This window comes from Cervus canadensis, chromosome 2 (assembly GCF_019320065.1).
Source record: "Cervus canadensis isolate Bull #8, Minnesota chromosome 2, ASM1932006v1, whole genome shotgun sequence".
In the NCBI taxonomy this organism is placed as follows: Eukaryota; Metazoa; Chordata; class Mammalia; order Artiodactyla; family Cervidae; genus Cervus; species Cervus canadensis.
Genome location: NC_057387.1, coordinates 47535046 through 47557556, shown reverse-complemented (window position 1 = coordinate 47557556; position 22511 = coordinate 47535046). Strand labels below are relative to the sequence as shown.

The following is a 22511-nucleotide window of genomic DNA, read 5'->3' as shown; positions in this document are numbered from 1 at the left end:
GCCACAAGGGGAGGGCCGTGAAGCCCAGCTATAAAGCTGATTCTGGTCAGAGGCCATGGCTTCAATCCTTGCTTATGTGTTAGTTCTCATCTCTTCACCACCTCTCTGACTGATTGGGATCTCAGAAGAGTCCTCTTTCTTCAGCCAAGGATGAAGGCTGTAGCACAAAACAAGAATGTGAACCTGCCATATCCCACTTACAGGCCAGACCAGGCTCCCTCGAGCACCTGCAGAGGGCAGTCCAGGCTTCGACCTTGATTCAAACCATCAAGTTTAGGAGTGTAGGGAGAATTCGATTCTGAGTTGTGACACTGACAAAATACATCTCAGGATGTCCTGGCAGAGCAATGTCTGGCCTGAGGAGTTATCCACTCAAGCCCCAGGCAAGAGCAGTCAGGACTGTAGCTGTTTCCACACACCTGCTCACCCAGCAGAGTGCTAATGTGACAGGACAGACGCTGCTGCTCAGAGCAGACAGGTCTACCTGACGAGATGCCAAAATATGTCCAGACGCAGTGTTGGCAACAGCATCATCTCTAAGATTGTGCAAGATCACACAATTTGCACAAGGACTCACTGCTGTGTCATCAGGCAAGGTCAAGGTGATGTTGATGACCCATGACTGCATCATGGAAGGGTCGGCATGAAAAGATGAGATTTTTGTTGAAAGCCTGCTACACATTGTTCAGAAGTGAAACAAGGATAGTGTATGTGTATACAGCCTAGAGGAGGGGTCTGCAAACCTTTTCTGTCAAGGTCCAGATAGTAAATAGTTCAGCTTTGCTACCTGTTCCGTCACAACTACTCAACTCCACCCTCATAGTGAGAAAGTGGTGATGCATCAGTGAATGGGTGTGGCTGTGTTTCTGTAAAATTTATGCATACTGACATTTGAATTTTACAACTTTTATATTCTTGTTTAAAAAACAACAACAAAACAAAACCATGTAGAAACATAAAACCTATTTTAGCTTGTGGACTACAGCAATAGACAGTAGGCTAGAATTGGTCCCAGGCTATAGTTTGCCCCCCTGCACACCCCCGCTGCCCCACCCCCCAGGCTAATGATAGCCCCAGATGCTTAACTTAACATCATTGTGGTAACATGGTCTTCAGTTGGAAATCTCCCTTCCACCCCTAAAATCCTTACTGCTTCTCCATCACCACCCCCATTTAAGTCCTGCCAGGAACTGTCAACTCACCTCATACAATGACTCTTAATTCTATCTCTAAAAGGCCTCCAGCACCCGCCCTGACTTTCCATTCCCACTGTCACTATCCTGGGTTAAGTTTTTTTTTTTTGGGGGGGGGGGAATATTCCTTTTTAAAATATACTTAATTGGAGGATCATTTCTTTTCAATATTGTGATGAGTTTTGCCATATATCAACATGAATTGGCCACGGTATACATATATCCTCTCCATTCAGGTTAGGCTCTTGATGACACTTTCCCCCTATCCAGCCTGACTTGACTCAACAATTACTAACACTCAGAATCTGCCCCCAAACTATCTGCCGAATGAACCAAAGCAGTAAAATGCCCACAAGCTCAGCTCTCTCTCCATCTGGTCAGCAGTAGCTGATGCAGCCCATCTCAAAACCCAAAATCCCCCCTAGACAGATGGCAGTACTTAAGGCTTCAGTTTGCTTTTTTAAAGTCGGGCTTGGTGAGGTATAATTTGCAAATAGCAAAAGTCACCCTTTTCCGTACAGTTCTATGAGATCTGAAATGACCCCAATCAAAGTATTTCCATCATTCCCCCAAAGTTGCCTTATTCCCTTCTGCAGTCGACCCCTCCCCCTCCCCCTTCAACCACTGATCTGTTTTCAGTACTGTGAGGTTTTATCTGCATCCAACGGTCCATTCCTTCTTAATGCTGAAGAGGATGTCACCGTGTGGGTCTGCAGTTTATCCGCTCAGCAGTCAAAGGACACTGGCGCTGTTTCCAGTTTTTGTCAGTTAGAAATAATGTCACTATAGACACTTACATACAGATTTCTAAATAGACATATGTTTTCATGATGAGGTTTCACTTTTTATAGATGGCCACATTTTCACAGACCTGCAGGATAGGATTCCATGGAATGAAAGAATATCCTCCATGCCTATTCTCACCCTGCCTCAGCAATCTTTTAAAACTATAGTAACATTAAGCATCCCAGGAGTATTTGTAGAGAAGGTTTTTGGGGTGGAGTGGGAGGAGCTAGATGGGAGCTGTCTTTCCTTGCTCCCAAGATGAGCCCCAGGGCTGTTTCCCATCCACTGCTGGCAGTGTTTGATCTTCTGGTCCATGGGGCTGGCACTGGCTCTCTGGATGTGCACACTCAGGCAAAAACCTGCAGAGCCAGCCAATCGGGCCATTATTTGGTTCGTATAACTTGTTAAAATCTCAGGGAATGTACAGCGTGCCATTGTTTTTGTAAGTCCCTTTCATGACTTTGTGAGCTGGCTAATTCAGAGCAGACTGGCCTGATTTCCCCTGCTGGAAGAAAAGACTTTCCTCAAAGACAGCTATTTAACCGTGACCATGGCTGCAACCATCTTGAGCACAAAGCGGGGATGGGGGCTGCAGCCTTGCCGCCCCTGCCCCCACTGAGGCCCCCACAGCCCGGGGCACTTATTCTTGGCGCTGGAATTCGCATAATTACTCCTCTTTTAATCTGCTGGGTGACCTAATGTAGTCCCAGCCAGCAGACTGCAGGAAATGGTCTTGTGAGATCTGAGCCTTGGGCAGACTGTCAAGTCTGTAAGCCCCTCTTAGAAAGAGCATTTTGGAGCATTAACCCCATAAAGGACGGGGCTCCAAGTGGCTCTAGACTCCTAAATAGCCAGTGCACACCCAGAGGAAGAAGTCCAAGGGCTCTGGTCTCCTCTCCAGGGTAAGGCTCCAGTTCCATCCCTTCACCTAACCTGCAAAGCAAGCTCAGAAACTGCAGATCTTCTTAGAAAAGCTCACAAGTGGCTCCAGCAAGAGTCCACCAGGGCTGACGACAAAAGAAAAGGCTATTCATTCACTAGGGAGCTTGTTGGAACAAAAGGCTACACTCTGTCCTGACACTTGCTAACAGCGGAGTCAGGAGAGCTGTTTGGTCTGCAGGCACTGTGCTATTTACAACCTGGCCTTGCCTATATAACCTTGGTTAATTTGAGAAAACAGTCTCCCCAATGTCTTCCCTACTATGCTATTATTATATTTATTTTTCCAATTTGTCTTTCTTAAGGACAATTTATTTTAAAACAAAAAATCTATAATAAACATTTCTTCTAAAAGGAAAATCACAAATCTATAATGAACATTTCTTCCTAAAAAGAAATCACCCAGCTCTGCTGTAGCTAATCAGTTCCTTTCCTAAAAATATATACTTTTAAGTCTCTCTCAGAAAAGACACTCTATTAATATAACTGTAAGGCTATGTGTGAAGAATCTAGAAAGAATGAGAATCTTCAGTCTAAAAGGCAGAAAAGACAGGAAATACTACAAACTGATAAAACTTAGTGTGAGTGTGTGTGGGGGGAGCAACTCCTGAAGGTTAAAGAAGTAGCCCCAGGAAAATATGAAGAGAATGATAAAGAGTGAAAATGGAAGCAGGTTTCACAGGTTCAAGAAGGGGTTACAGAAGTGAAAGTGTATGGATTATAATAGCAAACGCAGGTGTGTCGGCGGAAATCTCCAATCTTTTGAGGTAATATGACGGGTGGGCCATTATTATCTGTCACATCCTTGGTCTTAATGTTGGAGACACGACATAAAATGCCACCCTTGTTCCAATCGATGTGGCAGTTTTATGATCAAGAGTGACAGATTAGGAAGCCCTCCCCCCTCCAGCTTGCCATAGGATTTATTGTTGTTGTTCATTCGCCCAGTTGTGTCTGACTCCTTGCAACCCCACGGACACCAGGCCTGCCCTTCCCTCACCATCTCCTGGAGTTTGCCCAAGTTCACGTTCATTGCATTGGTTCCAGTCATCTCATCCTCTGACACCCTCTCCTCCTTCTGCCCTCAATCTTTCTCAGCATCAGGGACTTTTCCAATGAGTTGTCTGTTTGCCATCAGATGACCAAAATACTGGAGCTTCAGCATCAGTTCAGGGTTGATCTCCCTTAAGATGACTGGTTTGATCTTGCTGCCCAAGGGGCTTCCAGGTCTTCTCCAGCACCACAGTTGGAAGGCATCAATTCTCTGGCATTTTGCCTTCTTTATGGTGTAGCTCTCACAACCATACATGACCACTGAGAAGACCATAGCCTTGACTGTATAGACCTTTGTCGGCAGAGTAATGTCTATGCTTTTCAACAGACTGTCTAGGTTTGTCATTGCTTTCCTGCCAAGAAGCAATTGTCCTCTGATTTCACGGCTGCAGTCACAGTCCACAGGGATTTTGGAGCCCATGAAGAGACAATCTGTCACTATTTCCACCTTTCCCCTTCTATGTGCTGTGCAGTAATGGGGCCAGATACCATGATCTTAGTTTTATTAATATTTAGTCTTAAACTGGCTCTTTCACACTCCTCCTTCACTCTCATCAAGAGGCTCTTTAGTTCCTCACAGTTTTCTGCCCACAGAGGGCTACCATCTGCATCAGTTCAGTTTGCTTCAGTCATTCAGTTGTGTCCAACTCTTTGTGACCCCATGAACTGCAGTACGCCAGGCCTCCCTGTCCATCACCAATTCTCGGAGCTTGCTCAAACTCATGTCCATCGAGTCGATGATGCTATCCAACCATCTCATCCTCTGTCATCCTCTTCTCCTCCTGCCTTCAATCTTTCCCAGCATCAGGATCTTTTCCAATGAGTCAGTTCTTCACATCAGGAGACCAAAGTATTGGAGTTTCAGCTTCAGCATCAGTCCTTCCAATGAATATTCAGGACTGATTTCCTTTAGGATGAACTGGTTTGATCTTCTTGAAGTCCAAGGGACTCTCAAGAGTCTTCTTCAACAACACAGTTCAAAAGCATCAATTCTTCAGTGCTCAGCTTTCTTTATGGTCCAACTCTCACATCCATAGATGACTATCAGAAAAACCATAGCTTTGACTAGATGAACTTTTGTTGGCAAAGTAATGTCTCTGCTTTTTAATATGCTGTCTAGGTGGGTCATAGCATTTCTTCCAAGGAGCAAGCATCTTTTAATTTCATGGCTTCAGTCACCATCTACAGTGATTTTGGAGCCCAAGTAAATAAAGTCTGTCACTCTTTCCATTGTTTCCCCATCTATTTGCCATGAAGTGATGGGACTAGATACCATGATCTTCATTTTTTTGAATGTTAAGTTTTAAGCCAGCTTTTTCATTCTCCTCTTTCATCAAGAGGCTCTTTAGTTCCTCTTCACTTTCTGCCATAAGGGTGGTATCATCTGCATATCTGAGGTTATTGATATTTCTCCTGGCAATCTTGATTCCAGCTTGTGCTTCACCCAGCCCAGCATTTTGCATGATGTACTCTGCATATAAGTTAAATAAGCAGGGTGACAATATACAGCCTTGTCATACTCCTTTCCCAATTTGGAACCAGTCCATTGTTCCATGTGTGGTTCTAACTGTTGCTTCTTGACCTGCATACAGATTTCTCAGGAGGCAGGTAAGATGTTCTGGTATTCCCATCTCTTGAAGAATTTTCCACAGTTTGTTGTGATCCACATAGTCAAAGACTTCGGCGTGCTCAATAAAGCAGAAGTAGATATTTTTCTGGAATTCTTTTGCTTTTTCAGTGATCTAATGGATGTTGGCGACTTGATCTCTGCTTCCTCTACCTTTTACAAATCTAACTTGAACATTTGGAAGTTCTTGGTTCACGTACTGTTGGAGCTTAGCTTGGAGAATTTTGAGCATTACATTGCTAGCATGTGAGATGAATGCAATTGTGCGGTTGTCTGAACAGTCTTTGGCATCATCTGCATATCTGTGATTATTGATTTCCTCCTGCCTATCTTGATTCCAGATTGTAACTCATCGAGCCCAGCATTTCTCATGAAGTGCTCATGGTATAGGGTAACAGCACACAATCCTATCATACTCCTTTCTTGATCTTGAACCAATCAGTTGTCCCATACAGGTTTCTAACTGTTGCTTTTTGACCTGTAAACAGGTTTCTCAGGAGACAGCTAAGATGATCTGGTATTTCCATCTCTTTAAGAGCTTTCCACAGTTTGTCATGATACATGCAGTCAAAGGCTTAGCGTAGCCAAGGAAACAGAGATAGATGTTTTTCTGAAATTCCCTTGCTTTCTCTATAATCCAGCGAATGTTGGCAATTTGATCTCTAGTTCCTCTTCCATTTCTAAACCCAGCTTTGACATCTGAAAGTTCTTGGTTAGCATAATACTGAAGCCTAGCATGCAAGATTTTAAGCATGACCTCACTAGCATGGGAGATGAGTGCAACTGTCCGATGATTAGCACATTCTTTGGAACTACCGTTCTTGGAAATTGAGATGAGGACTGACCTTTTCCAATCCTGCAGCCATTGCTGTGTCTTCCAGATTTGCTGACATAATGAACACAAAACCTTGATGGCATCATCCTTTAGGGATTTGAATAGCTCTGCTGGAATTTCACTGCGTCCACTAGCTTTATTAAAGCAATGCTTCTTAAGGCCCACTTGACTTTGCACTTCAGAATGTCTGGCTCTGGGTAACTAACTACACCATCGTAGTAATCCAGTTCATTAAGATCTTTTTTTTTTTTTTTTTTTAAATACAGTTCTTCTGTTACAGGCCTAGGGGATCTTAAAAGTGTGGAACTAGAAGGGACACTGGCCCATCCCCTGTTTTCTAGTTGTGGGGAAAATGGAACTGATCTTGGGTGGCCTCAGTCTGCAGTGGCTTGAAGCAGGGTTCTTATTCCTGGCTAGAGACTGAGGTCAGGACACGGCAGTGGAGCATTGAATCCCAACCTCTCGACCACCAGGGATAGTGGCTAGTGACAAGGCCGTGGCCTGTCGGCTTTGTAGAAATGAATTTCCACAGAGAGAAGGAAAGTAGTAAAACAAGTAAAATGTTTATTAGTAGGAAAAGGTATGTGTGAATAGACTCACATGGGTAGACTCAGATAGAGCTGCACCCTCATGGTGGTTTGAATCACTTATATGGGGCATTTCTGCCAGGTTTCCTTTGGCCAGTCATCTAGCTTTGCCTGGTTCTGAGTCCGTATTTGGTTTATCTTGGGGTCTTCTCCTGTGTGTGCGCATCTCTTAGCCAAAATGGATTCTAGAGAAGAGGCCTTATGGGTAGGTTGACATCACCTACTATGGCATGATGCCCCTTTCTTTTTTGACCTCCAAGGAGTCTTTCTGCACATGTATAGTTGGGAAAATGCCCCTTTCTTTTTTGACCTCCAAGGAGTCTTTCTGCACATGTATAGTTGGGAGTCTCCTTTATTTTGAAAATGAGGAATATGTGGTCTCTATACTATCTTATCTGGGCAGGGCTCAGTTTCTCTTCCCTCCGGTGCCCCAACAGGGGAGAAACTCCACTTGCTTAAGCCTGGGCCCATCTATCTCCTGCCTCAGAAGCCATAGGGAGAAGGGGGTAAGTCCAAGGTCACACTGCTAATTAGACAAGAATGTGAGACAGGCTCCCCTCCCTGGAGATCTTAGGGGCTATGTAACTTGGAGTCTCCTATTGGAATGCTATCTGGGAAGGATAGCACACTGAGCTATTACCATGTATTCATATTTTAGTACAATTATTTTTATCAAATATTCTAAACAGTTAGCTGACAGAGGTCTAAGAAACTAGACACAGTAAATACTGAAGGCAGTAAAAATATGGCAAAAAATAAACGGGAGCAGTAAGCAGGGCTTCCCTGGTGGCTCAGATGGTAAAGAATCTGCCTGCAACGCAGGAGACCTGGGTTCGATCTCTGCGTCAGGAAGATCCCCTGGAGAAGGGAATGGCTGCCCACTCCAGTTTCTTTCCTGGAGAATTCCATGGACAGAGGAGCCTGGCAGGCTGCAATCCTTAGGGTCGCAAAGAGTTGGACACAACTGAGCAACTAACACTTTCACTTTTTCACTTTCAAGCAGGTAAAGCAACCCAGAAGAGAAACTCTACTACACAATTTTGCCTAGGGCTATTTCCTCTAAAAGCAATTTCCTCTATTTAAAAAGAAAAAAAAAATTAGTTTTATCTAGGGTAAGGAATGCTAGGTACGCACAGGAAAATTCCAGAGCTTACACCACTAACCAAAGTCACTACCTTAAGAGCAGGAGGAAGGTGCAGCTGCATGGAGGTTTCTGTTTTCCAGTCCACAAAAAGGGTGTTGTTCAGATACAGTGAAAGAGAATCAATTATATGTGATTACAGAAAAGTACCTCATGACTATACTTAACAGTTAAAATCAGACCTCGAAGATGATCATCATGTTTTAGGCTCCTGGCTTGGGGGGGTGTGGAGAGAGGAGGGAGATGGGGACATAAGGAAAAGGTAGAAAAAGAAAAAGCTCCCCTCTCTGGTGGTCAGAAAAGTAAAGAGACAGAAACAGGAGAATAAAGATACCAAAATTCCTGGGGGTTCTTTGGATCTACTCAAATTTTCTTATCACATCCAAAGAGGGAATTCACCACGTAGGGTAACAAGGTGTCCTTGGGAGGCCCCAGCAGAAGGTCAGCCTGCTGAAGAAATGAAAGAGCTACCAAACAGTTCTAGAGCTTCCCTGCCAAGCACTTTTCTCTCCAGTCTTCTCACAGAGGTGCTCCTCGTAGCCTGGCAACCGGCCCCCAGGTCCCCGATCATGCCTCTGTACTGATGTGCAGCAGCGCCGGCTATGAGAAGTCTTGGGAGGATACAGAGTACAAAGTGGACAGGACTGAACAGCGGATTCCTTCTCCACCCAGTTCTCTCCTGCCACAACACAGCAGCCCCATCACCCCGTGAGTTATGGGGTCAGCCTCAGTGTCTCCTCTCCTCTAGACATGAGGAGGAAGGGTGGTCCCAGACCTTTCTCTCTTCATCTGGGTACTGGAAAAACCAGCTGAAGATGGTTAGAAAGTCTCCCACGTTAAGGGAGACCTGGGACTGTGACTCCCAGCAGGATGAGAACGGCTGTCGGCTGGCCACTGCTGCTACTGCCGAGATGGACTCAGTCAGAGATCCGCTCGCTGCCCTCCCCCATTCTGAGGTCACAACGAACTCCTAAAACTCTGACTCTCAGAAAGGGCCCTACGTGACGCAACATACTTCATACAGAATCTCTACTTTTCTCCACGCCTGAGACATACTATGTGTACAAAGGGATGATGGGGAAGAAAGAGCTCAAAGTCAGGGGGCCAAACTGCATTCACCTTATCTACACCTCTCACCTCCCTCAATCATCTTCAGCCACCCTTCAGGCTCTAGGCACCAGCTGGCACCAATTTATGAGGCCTTTGAGGCATGGACTGGTCAGAAGCACTTGAGAGGGTGGCTAAGTTTGAGAAATGCTAGGAGACTGCACTGGCCCAAGACAACTGACTCATGGATCCATTCAGACCTTGAGGCCCAAGGCCTCTATGAAAGTGTTTTCAGAGCTTTAGTGCCCATGGAGACAAATGAAAATACCTTATATTTGCTCAGTAAGTCCCCAAGCCATATCTCCAAACCAAGGGCAAAATGAGAAAGAAAAAAAAAAAGTGATGAGGGATACAGAAATGTCATCTCTAAAGCTCTGACCAGATTCAGACAAGGTTGAGAGCAAAAAGTAAGCTTCAGAAGACCTCAGTGAGTCCTAGAAAAGCGGACTCCTTGAGCCACCACCAGGAGCAGATCTATCACTGCCAGGGAAAGTGGGGGAGCCCAGCAGACAGAAGCACCAACAACCCCAAGACATCTTCTTTAAGTCCCAATTTTTAACAGTATCTTTTATTTGTCTCTTGAAGTCTATACCTCTGATTGAGTTGATGTTCACTGCTCTTTTTAAAATTTATTTTTAATTGAAGGATAATTGCTTTATAATATTGTGTTGGTTTCTGCCATACATCAACATGAATCAGCCATAGATATACATATTTCCTCTTGAGCCTCCCTCCCACCCCTCTAGGTTGTCAGAGAGTCCCGGTTTGAGTTCCCCAAGTCATATAGCAAATTTCCACTGGCTATCTATTTTATGTACAGTAGCCAATACCTCTTCTGAGTCAACACGACAACCTGCAATGACCAATTCATGAATGAGATGCAATAGCTTAGAAAATATTAATACTAAAGTGAGTCCTTCCCAAAGTCTCTGCTTAGGTTTAGAATTCATCATTGGATTATCTCAAAGGCTGGGACTTTAGTAAAAGAGAAAAACTGAGCTGTGGAGTAGTGAGGAGGGAAGTGAGCACAGTCTGAATGAGCCGGCAGCAGGAGAGAGCCAGTTTCTGGGACGTGGAACAGAGTGAGTTCTAAAGGGCTGCTGTGATTAACACACTGAAGAATTCTAGGACACACTTTTTTATGTTACAGTCAAGTCAGATCATAGAGTATGACAGTGTCCCCTAATTCCTTGCGGTGCACAACCTGCCCAAAAGCATACGTGATGCACCCAGGAGGGATACAGACACACCACTTATAAAGTTCTGACCAGATTCTGACTCAGTGGCTCTGTTGGTTTAGGATTACATATTTGCTGCAGTTAAGCTGCAGCTCAGCCATGGTAGAAGAGACAGGAAACATGATACCCACCTCCATTCCAACAAACTCCACTATGACTGCCTCAAGTGACCACATGGTTCTACTAGAGTCTTCTCCTCCAGTAGAAGCTTTAAACCGTCCATCCTCTGGTCTAAAAGGAAGAAATGCCAAGACCCAGGGGCAGGCCCAGTCACAGGCACACAAAAAAGCAAGAACAGGCTTAAATGCTCTGAAACTGGGAGGCTGACCTTTGAAAAATAAAGACGAAGTATGGCTCCTAGGGGGCAAGCACTTTAAGTCCTAACTTGTGCCATGATTTCTCCTAAAAATGAATGACACACTTTGTCATGACAGATGAGAGTTCTCTTTTCTGTAGTAGGTGCTGGACATAATTACAGTTCTCAAAAATAAAACCAAACAAACATACACACCTGAAAACTGGGTGTGTGTGGCAGAAGCAGGAAGTGAAAGGCATTTTAAAACCTGTTTAGAAGTATTGAGTATTCAGATACATTGAACGTCAGTCCCACTGGAAAGTAAAAGAATTACACTGCTCATAGGTACAGACTAGCCACTGAACAAGAGGGTGGCTCCTGAGACGGAGCGGATGGCTCAGAAAGGCTCCCTGGTGGCGCAGTGCTTAAGAATCCACCTGCCAACGCAGGAGACACGGGTTCCATCCCTGATCTGGGAAGATCCCACATGCTGCAGAGCAACTGTTGAGCCTGTGCTCTGGAGCCCAGGAGCAGCAACTACTGAACCCGGTGCCCCAGAGCTGGTGCTTCACAACAAGAGAAGCCACCAGAGTGAGAAGCCTGCACTTCGCAACTAAAGAGTAGCCCCGACTCACTGCAATTAGAGAAAAGCCCATTAGTGCAGCAATGGAGGCCCAACACAGCCAAAAATAAATGAGTAAAATAAAGTCTAATAGGGACCCTTCAGTCCTCCACTGAAGACAAACAAAAGTTCACAATTCCTCGTCTACCATTCGAAAACCCAAAAACTCTGAAAACTGAAAAATTTTAAATAACTCATTAGGCAGCACAACAAACCCTAGCTCATTTGGTGACAAAAACAAAATGTGATTTACACGAAATCATCTGTAGTCTATTCATCTCACTTTGAATATTCTTACATTAAACTGCTGCAGTAATGAGTTTCAGCATGGGACGGTGACTCTAGCCCCCTTTAGAGGTTAGATATATGTACCATATTACCTTTCTAAAAAATTTTGAATTTTTAAAACACATCTGGTTCCCAGGGCTTCAGACAAGGGGGAACGTTTATAAACATATAACAGGGTGACATAAGAGCTCTGCAAAGATTACTAAAGGCCCAAGAGAGTCAAATTATATCCTGGTGGTTTCCATCTAACCAGCTTCCCACACAAGCCAGAAGACAACATTGTGTTAGCAATGGGAAGCCTGTTACCACAGGGCCCCTACCACATGTTAAATCCTGGTTCCTACCTTCACATATTCCAGAGTTGGGTCCAGAAGATGCTGATCCCTGAAAAGAGAAAATATAAACATGAGAACAATTGGGAACAATTCATTCTCACACTGGGTACAATGTATCTAACATTATTTCACCCTATTCACTCACATTATTAAGATGAGTCCACCTCCCCGGACAATATCCACAGCAAGGAAGTTAGAAAAGACATGTCTTTTCTTGTAAAATTCAAGCCCCAAATATTAGACTATTTATGGCTAGTAATCCTAGAGTCACTAAAGCACAAAAATCTGCCTAAAAGTCTGAGGTAAAGAGCTGTGAGGAGTAACAGAGACACCAATAAAGGAGGCCCTGCAGCCTTCGGACCAGACGGCTGTGCCACACCCATTTTGACAGAAAACAGAAGCTCAGGCGGGGAGAACAGCTGCCTACGATCACCCAGCACCCAGGTAGGTGACTTTTGAACCCAGCTCTGCTTCTAAATCCCCTTTCTGTTTTGCTGTCAAGCTGAGCAACTCATTCTAATTTTCTTTGGTACCCCAGTGGTTTTTCTCTCCCCTTCTAACGTCTGCTCAGATCTATTATGATACCATCAGGATTAACGAGACAAGTAAAAGTGAACGGCAGCAGTGTCACTGCGGAGGCTGATTTATTATAGTGGAAGAGGATCTCAGGCAAAGGAGGGGAGGGGGACACGTGAGAGCTGATGCTTCCAATACTGGCAGAGTTATAGCGAGGTGCCCACCGTAACACAGGATGGGAAAAGACAGCTGCCTTTAGAGACTTAAACTTCAGAAAACCAACACATTCCCCTGCAGAGATGAGATCACTTTTTAAAGAAGAGTGGCTCTGAAGCTGGTGGGAGGAGTCTTCTCAGGCAGGCGGGGAGGCTCTCAGTACATCTACAGAAAGCACATGGCCCTCAGGAGGTGGGGGATCCCCACCCACGGGCAGCCGCCTCCGCAAGAATGAGCTCAAGGCCAGACCCTTGGGGGCTTGGACACTTCCCTCTATGGAGAGACCCCCGGGAGACTGTAGCACTTCTCTGCCGAAGGGGGGCCGCAGGACCCCTGCTGGGACACAAGGAGTGGCTCCCACAGCCCAGGGGCAGCCCATCTTGTAAAATGGACCCCAGCCTCAGAGCTGTTCCTGGACTGGTCTGTCCACTGAGGGCTGCACACAGAGGCAGGCTGGCTTCCAAGACGCTCCTCTGGGCTGTGCGAGCACATGAGCTTCTGAAATGAGTCCCTTTGTAAGGCCAAAGTATCTGAGAAGGGCTTAAGCTCAGAGTCCCTGGTGCACTTCCATCAAAGAGGGGTATAAATCAGTCTTTCAGAGCCTTAAAACCAAGCATACTCCTTGCCACTAAGCTCGTGTTTGTTAATCAGGCATCTTTTCCCGAAGCGGCCGAGTCTGTCTGCTGCGCTGGGTCACCAGCTCTCCTTCTGCAGTCTGGACATCGAGTTGATGCTTCCAGGCTTTGTGACCATGAGACCACATGGCGAGGGACTATCAACTTTGTCAGCAGGGCTTTGGCCAAGCTCCCTTTTAAGTTCTCAAAGTCGTGGGTTTCTACTGAAGTAACATTTTAGGCTTATAGGCATCCAGTCTCATGCTAATCATCCGGTACGGTGGTCTGGCCCTGGGAGTGCCGAAAGATGTTACAGCCACTTGGACGCTGTTTCTCATCTTTTTCAAGTGTCTATTTTTAGGTATGTTCTAAAACGTCCATTATATACACTCATACACGTGTGTCTTAATGCATGGATAACAGTGTAGGTGTGTGCTGTTTATAGCATTGATTTGGTCCTGGGGATCTCTCCACACTAAATAATTGAAGACTCTGAAAAATTTTGTTCATGTGGGTTATATCTACTGATTACTGATATTAGTAATTAAGCTTGAGAAATTTGCAAGGTGTTTGTTAATTCATACTTTAAAGGTAAATCCATTAAAATGTTTACGTAAATAACATTTTTATGAAAAACGTGTTTTTATAGCAAAAATTTAGTGAGAATAGTGACACTGACATATTTTTGCAGATCTTGTTAACACCTGGTTTACTAGAAGACAGGTGAATTCTCATATCTACTTCTGTATTCAAAATGTTGTGATATTTTGGTTGAAACAAATGAAGAAAATCTACCCTCATGCAGTTATGTAATTGAAAAGGGAGGGATACTTTAATAGATTTTTCATATAATTATGGCTGTTCTACTTTAAGAACATACCAAACCTTGACAAGTAGTAGTTTCTTAAAGGTTAGCTGTGGACTCTGAAGCCATATCTCTTACTCTTTTCCATCTCTCCTGCACTTTGAATGGATCTTTTGTCCATGTCTGATTCTTTAACCACTATTCTGGAAAATATTGGTTCACTGAGTTATGCAGATCTGCCAAATTTTGACCCAATTCATTATAATGTTAAAAAAAAAAACACATTTGTTAATATGATCACTAATCTCATTAGAAGTTACTGCCTATAGGGAATTGTCAGGCTCATGGTGGAGGGTTCCATGAGTCTTCTAAAATTTTAATTTTTCACTGGAATTTTTTCATTGGCAACTAACAAGGTCAAATATTTTCCCTGAGCTTCATTTCACTCATTTTGGAGGAAATAGCTGCCAAATACCAAGACTACATAGTCATGATCTGTAATTTTAACTCTTTTTTTAGGTGTTCGAAGGTCATTCTTTTAATAAATTCTTTTTAGAATTTTGCCCAGGATCTGCTCTTCTCACCAGATTTACCTGTAAAAATCCTTTTCTTTTTACCTTTCGAAAGCTGATTGCTCTCTTTCTTTTCTAGAGATGGACCTGAAAACTGAGCTCCTTCTATCAGGACAGACCCCTCAAGCTCTGTTGGGAAGGGGGTGCGGTAACCAACACGGATCAGGCTGGGCGCTGTGTCTGGGTGGTTCCTGAGGCAGCCCCAGCTGCAGTCAGTAGGGTCTCCATTCAGAGGAGGGGTCACCTCCAGGCAGGGTGGCCCTTGTGAGACAGGCTGGGACCTGGGACCCTTTACTGCAAGTGTTTGTACCCAGACAAATATCACCTGGAGCAACAGAATACAAAGAAACCATAAGGGACTAAAAATAACTGCATCCACCCATGGTTGGGGCAGGTCCTGAGCAGCACGATACAAAAAGGCCAAAATTCAGCTGCCATTTCTGGGCTGCTGGGAGCAAAAGCAGCGTACTGCGCGCCCTCTGAACCCAATAGGACCAAGGGGGCTGGAAGACCATCTGCATCACCCTTCTAGCCCAACCCACCAGCCTTTCCTTCCCCTCATCCCATTTAAGGGACCAGCTCTCCCCCACCGGGGGCTGGTGAGCAAGGGCACCTGTTACTTGTTTTCACTCCCTTCTGTGGCATCACAAAGAACCCTGCCTGAAATTCTTGGCTGATCTCTTATCAGTTTCTATTGATTAAAGAGTCCAAGGACCCAGCTTGGTAACATACCTGCTCTCCCTACCACCCTGCTTTCCTGCCCAGTGGCCCCAGCACAGAGGAGCCTGGGGTGTTCCCCCAAGCATCCCCCCCAGGCTTGCATGGACTCCAGTGTTCCCATTTGATCCTCCACCACACACACTTCTCTTGGCAGAAGAGAAGGAAACAGGAGGTGCTGGCTAAGGATAAAAACTGAAGTCTCCTCCTGACTCCACCCCCAAGTGAACCCTGCTGAGAGTTCTGTTCATTCTGTAAGCAGAACAGTGCGTGGGTGCTAAGTCGCCTCAGTTGTGTCCGACTCTTTGCAACTCTATGGACTGTAGACCGCCAGGCACCTCTGTCCATTGGGATTCTCCAGGGAAGAATACTGGAGTGCATTGCCATTTCCTTCTCCAAGGGATCTTCCCAACCCAGGGATCAAACCCGTGTCTGCTGTGGTACCTGCATTGCAGGCAGATTGCATTCTTCTGCTCACCCTTTTCAGAGAGGCAAGGGAGTGAAGACAAAGAGAGTATGTTATAAATCCAAAAGCCTTAAAAATCATTGCCTTGAACCAAATTAAGAGTATACTGGGTTGGCCAAAAGGTTCATCAGGGTTTTCTGTACCATCTTACAGAACTCAAGCAAACTTTTTAGCCAACCCAAACATTTTAATGCAGAAGAGCTGTGTCTCCTTTCTCAGCCAGCCTAACCCTAACTCTAATCCATCTAACCACAAAGAAGACACAAACTAGAAACACAGCAGTTGGCCCTGTAGTCCCAGCCTCTAATCTGAAATAGAATATCCAATTATTCATATAAGACTGTGCAGCAAACACTCCTTAAACCACAGCTTTATACTCTCCAACAGAGTTCACTAGAAAACAAACAGAGAAACTTGGCAATATAAATGAAAAGCTTTTTTTGATCTTTTTTTTTTTTTTTGCTTATGCCAATTATGAATCCCCACCCATGTGAACCCATGATGTTGTGTGCATCTCTACCCCTGACAGTCTGGTGGGCACCATGGGCCCTCTGTCAAGCAGGCTGCCCTGCAGAGCATCATCCACAGACCTCAGGAAAGCAGCAGGATGAAACCGGACTCTCCTGTTATTCTGTTCTTAAGTTTATTAAGTTTTAAATAACATCACTGTGTTTACTCTGGTTAAATCATTCTTTCCAGTGTCCCACTTTCTCCAGTTCATACTGAGGATGTCTCTCTGGGAGTCCCAGAAATGTTACACATATTTACTATTTTAGTTTGTTTCTCATCAGTAACCAGGTTAATAATTTCCTCTCTCTTAAAGGGACACTTGAGCTAGAAGTGTTTGCTATTTTGAGTTAAGAGGTTCTCCACCTTGAATACACAAACAGAATTTCACTGACATAGATCTTTTCTGAGCAGTTCAAATGCAGATGGAGATGGAAGTGCCCTATGTCTGTCTTAAATGAGAGGATGTTTTAAGTGAATGGATGTTTACTTATTTAAATATTATAGACTAAATTAATGGCTAACAGTAATGTCACACGAATGTTCGTTTGGATACAACATAAAAAGGAAATGCCTGTGATAACGTGATTATTTCATACAATGGAGGGATGTGAGAAACTAGATCCAGCTATTTCAGATCGGGGCTCCCCTTAAACTCCACGAACACTGGTGGTGGTTTAGTCACTCAGTCATGTCTGACTCTTTGCAACCCCATGGGCTGCAGTCCATCAGGCTCCTCTGTCCATGGGATTTTCCAGGCAAGAATACTGGAGTGGGTTGCCATTCCCTTCTCCAGGGGAACTTCTAGACCCAGGGAATCGAACCTGGTTCTCCTGCACTGCAGGCGGATTCTTTACCAGCTGAGCCACCAGAGGCCTCCATGCACACCAGTGATGTGCAGAATTCGCACTCTTCCTCTGGTGCCTCCATGCATGTTTACTGTAATGGTATTTATACAATGGTATCTCCCTTTACAGGGTGAGCAATCCAAGAGAAACGATGTGCTCACTTCACACTCAGCACAGTTCTTGTATTCATCCCAAAACATTAGCAAGCAACTACAGTAGGCCAGACAACAGAAATACAAGAAGCAAAGACACAGGTGCTGCTTTTATAGAGAGGCTGCAGGCAAGAGGGAAAACAGATCAACCGATTCAGCACAATTCAAGTTAGAGTCAGTGGGAGGGAAGCCCCATAGACAGGCCTTGAGGCAACATCTGAGTTAAGGTTTGAGGGCTGAGTAGGGACTTGTCCCAGTGAAGCAGCTGTGGGCAGCTGGTGATGAGAAATCCTCAGGCAAAGAGAGAAGCATGTGATAATACAGTACATATGGGGGACCACAGCACTGAGGAGTTGACTTTCTGTTAGCCCTGGCCACCATCATCTCTCATGTGGACTCTGCAATACGATCCCCAGTTCTGCTCCATCTCTACAACCTCCACACATCAGCCAGCACGATCCTTACTCAGATCACTGCCCTGCTCAAAATCCTCTACTAGCTCTCATCCTGTCAAAACAAAACCTTGAGGTCCCCACTGTGGCCTTTGTGGCCCTGGATGGCATGACCTCGGCCAGCTCTCCAACCTGTGTTAGGCAGAATTTCAAAGATGCCCCTTTCCTGAGATTCCTGTCCCTTGATGACTTAATCAAACACTAATCCAGGTACTGCTGTGAAGGGACTTTGTAGATGTTAATAATGTCACAAGTCAGCTGACATGGGAGATTTGACACGAGGGAGTCTGTTGCCAGCGTGATGTTATGAGAGGGTCTGTGACAAGACAGAACCCACAGGAGATGAGAGCTGCCCCTGGCAGATGGCCAGAGCCCTCAGTCCTACAACCACAAGGAACTGAATTCTGCCAACAACCTGAATGAGTGTGGAAGCAGACTCCGCACCCCAGAACCTCAGGTGAGAATGCAGTCACTGACATCTTGAGTGAGACCCTGAGCTGAGAACCCAGCTGAGCCACATGGGACTTCTGCCCTACAGAATCTGTGAGGTAACAAATGAATGTTAGGTCACCAAGTTTGTGGTAACTTGTTATTCCGCAAAATAACATTGACACACTTGTTGCCTATTCCATCAAAGCCCTACCGACTTTTCTGTTGTGCAAACACATCAGGTCAGCTCCTGCTGCTGTGGCTTGGCATTCGCTGCTCCTTTGCCTGGAACAGTCTCCTTATATATACTTGAAGGGGCTTCCCAGGTGGTGCTAGTGGTAAAGAATCCACCTGCCAATGCAGGAGACCTAAGAGATGAGGGTTCAAAACCTGGGTGGGGAAGATCCCCTGGAGAAGGACATGGCAACCTACTCCAGTATTCTTGCCTGGAGAATCCCATGGACAGAGGAGCCTGCTGGGCTACATTCCATACGGTCGCAGAGTCAAATACAACTGAAGCAACTTAGCATGCATATACTTGAAGGCTCACTCAGGCCCACATCACTCAGATCTCTCTCAAATATCACTTCCTTAACCAGCCTACCTAAATGAACACCACCACCACACTCTATCCCCTTATCTGGCTTCATCTCCCATACTATGTGATAATTTATGATATGTTTATTTGCTCGAATAATTATATTGATATGTTTATAGTCATTGATTATATGATATAATCATATAATTATACGATATAATCATTGATTATATGATATGTTTATTTGCTTGAATAATTATATTCCCTCGAATATAATCCTGAAAGAGTGGGGCTTTCTCTGCTTTGTTCCCCTTGGTGTCCCCAGGGCTCCGCACATAGCAGTTGCCCAGAAACCACTTGCTGAATTAAGGGATAAAAGAACTACTAAGGGAAGCAGGGGGTTGGGGGAGGTAATAGGTCTGGTGAGGGCTTGGGAGATTGGGATGAAGAAGAGGCAGAGCCAGACTATCAGGGGCTTGGATGCCGTGTAAACATATTTACACTTTATCTTGAAAGCAGTGGGATTTGTTGAAGGCTCTCATGTTGGAGAATAACCAGAGATTTGTGTTTTAGAAAAATCTCCCTGCAGCAGTGTGGAAAACAGATTAGTGGGGTCCAAATGGAGCCAGGAAGACTAAAGGAAAGGATACTATGCAGTGTGGGTAAGAGATGAGTAGGCCTGGGTTAAAGTGACAGACAGAGCGTGAGGGAGACTTAGAAGGGAGAATAGATAGACCTTGGTAAATGGCAGGATGTAGTATGTGAAAGGAAAGACAGAGGTAAGGACACGCACTGAATTCTTTCTAAGGGAACCAGGTAGATGGTACCTAGCACTTGGTAGGGACTCCATACATTTGCTAAGAATGAATTAGCAAACACCTTTGCAGGTGGCACAGTGGTAAAGATTCTGCCTGCCAATGCAGGAGACGCAAAAGATGTGGGTTCTATGCCTGGGTCGGGAAGATCCCCTGGAGGAGGAAAAGGAAACCCACCCAAGTATTCTTGGCATGTACAGAGGTGACTGGCAGGCTACAGTCCGTGGGGTTGCAAAGAGTCAGACATGACTGAGCACACAGGCCTGCTTGCCTCAAGCACTATACTGTACTGACTACCAGGATCTGAATTAGAAAGACTTTATCCCTTCACCACCCATTTTCCATGGTTAGTAGTGCACACATGATTGCTGCCACTGAGCTACTGAATACCCCAAATAAGTTCTCCTTCCATCTCAACAGATAGTTATTTTCTGGAGTCCTTCACATCCCTCAAACTATGAACACAGAAATCCCTCCCTTAGGGTATAATAAAATATAATATTTAAGTAATCCCTTCGCACCAGCAAAAAGAGTTAACTCATGAAGGAAAACCAGGGAACAATAAAACAAAGGAGCTGTGCAGAAGCTAGATAAGACCGGCCAATTTTACATAACGCTTTGGTCCCCTCCCTCACCCCACCTCAGCTGCCACCGCTTGTTTATGTCTTTTCCGCAGGACTGTAAGCTCCGTGAGGTCAGAGGCTACTTCTGTCTTGCTCATCAATGTATACTAAGCACGTACCAAAATATTTGTTACATAGTAGCCAATTAATAAATAAACAAGGGCAAGGACAAATGAACATATAATGCACAATTAACTACCTTATATCTGTATAATCCAAACAAAGACTCAGAAAAATAGAAAGTTCCACACTGGGGGATCTTCATTTGCTTAACCTGGCAGAACAGGTAGTCTCAAATCTAAATGATAATCAAATTACAAAAGTATTTTCAAATATATCATTGAAGTCATAAGAAAGGGAAAGTCTCAGGAAACACAGACATATAAATAAAACAGGTACAAAAAGAGAACAAATTAAGAACACAAAATGTGAACAACAACAAAAAGATAAGGAGGAAAGCAGGGAGGCTAAGCCCTGGGTCCGCAAGATTGAGCAACTAACTCTGAAGTTAGTTCCCTGCATAATGCTAGAACAATCAGACCAGGAATACACCACCCACTACAGAAGGAATGTGCTAAATACAACACAACACCAAAACATGCTCTAGCAGAGGAAACCAAGAAGAGCTACTATCTCCACCATAGATTCTGATGGAAAAAAATAGCAGTAGTAATAGTCTCCCCTAAGGATGTGTAAACCACAAGTCATCCTTTGGGATGCAAATTTATATGACGTGCTTTCATAGAGAATCCAAAACTCAGAAAAATATTAAAGTGTCTGGGTTAGTGGCACCATTAATTAGTCAGGGAACAATGTAAAAGTCCTTTCTGGAGGAAAACTTCATCAACAGAAAGCTACACAGGATATCCACAAGTTTGGTTAAACATAAACTCCCTTTTAGACATAATTACATACACCAGAAAACAAGCCCCAGTGACAATCTCCAAAATTAGCAGAAATGACAACAGATTGAGATCCCTAAAGAATTCAGATATTGGAATTTCAGATGTAAGTTATAAAATAATGATGCATGATAATTTTTTTTAAAAGATGGAATAAAAAATGTGAATAAACAGGCAGATACAAAAATAATCTAACATCTAGAAATTAAAAAAATAATTGATCACAACATCTAGATATAAATATAAAAATAATCTTATAAATAAGCCAGACATTACTAGAGAAAATATTTATGAATTAAAATAAATTATACAAAACACAGCAGAGAAAGAGTCAAGGAAAATATAAAAGAGACACAGAAGGTAGAATGAAAAGGCTTACTTATATGTAACCAGAACTCTTGAAAGAGAGAACAGAGAAAGGCAAAAAGCAACAGTCAAATAATGACGGGAAACCTTCAAAGTTAATGAAAAATACTAATTATCAGATTCAGGCATCCCATGAGTCCTAAGCAGTATATAACAAAAATAAACACATTTTAAGGAAGTTATAGCCCACCTAAAACAAAGAGAAGATCTGAAAAGCAGCAGGAGAGCAAAGAAAGGTTGCCCTGACAGCAATGACAATCAGACTGACAGGAGGTTTTCATCAGCCAAAAGGGAAAGCGAGGAGCACAAAATTTCTTGCCCAGAAAACCACTGAGAACAAGGGTGAATAGAGACAATCAGAGACAAATAAAAGTAGAGGATACCCTTCAGGAAAAGGATGCCAGAGGGAAAACTTAGGATCTAAGACTGAATGATGCACAAAGAGACTGGTAAATATATATGCAACTCTAAAACAGCACTGATGTGAAAACAAGACAATGTCTAATCCGTGCAGTTAAAAAACAATCAATCAAGTGTTGGTAAGAATGTGGAGAAACTGGAATCCTTGTTCACTGTTGGTGGGAATGCAAAATGGTACAGCTGCTGTGGAAAATGGTATATTGGGTCTTCCAAAAGTAAAAGTAGAATTCCCATACAATCCAGCAATTTATCTTCTGAATATATACCCCCAAAATTGAAAGCAAGGATTTTGAAGAGATATTTGTGCACGTTTATAGCAGTATTATTCACAGAAGCCGAAAGGTGGAAGTAACCCAACTGTCCATCAACAGATGAATGGATAAACAAAATGTGCTATACATACAACGTGATCTATACTATGGAATATCATTTGGCCTCAGAAAGGAAGAAAATTCTGACATATGCTAGAATACAGAAGAGCCTTAAGGACAATATGGTAGGTGAAAT

The 22511-nt window shown here is 44.0% G+C and overlaps 1 protein-coding gene across 3 annotated transcripts in view; it reads right to left on the bottom strand.

Moving 5' to 3' along the window:
* BCAR3 (BCAR3 adaptor protein, NSP family member) overlaps nucleotides 1-22511 on the bottom strand; it is a 218909-nt gene that overhangs the window by 75922 nt on the left and 120476 nt on the right. For all 3 annotated transcript variants that reach the window (XM_043460603.1, XM_043460604.1, XM_043460602.1), the window contains exon 3: nucleotides 12056-12095. In XM_043460603.1, coding sequence (XP_043316538.1) covers nucleotides 12056-12095 — 40 coding nt within the window. The remainder of the gene's footprint in view (nucleotides 1-12055; nucleotides 12096-22511) is intronic.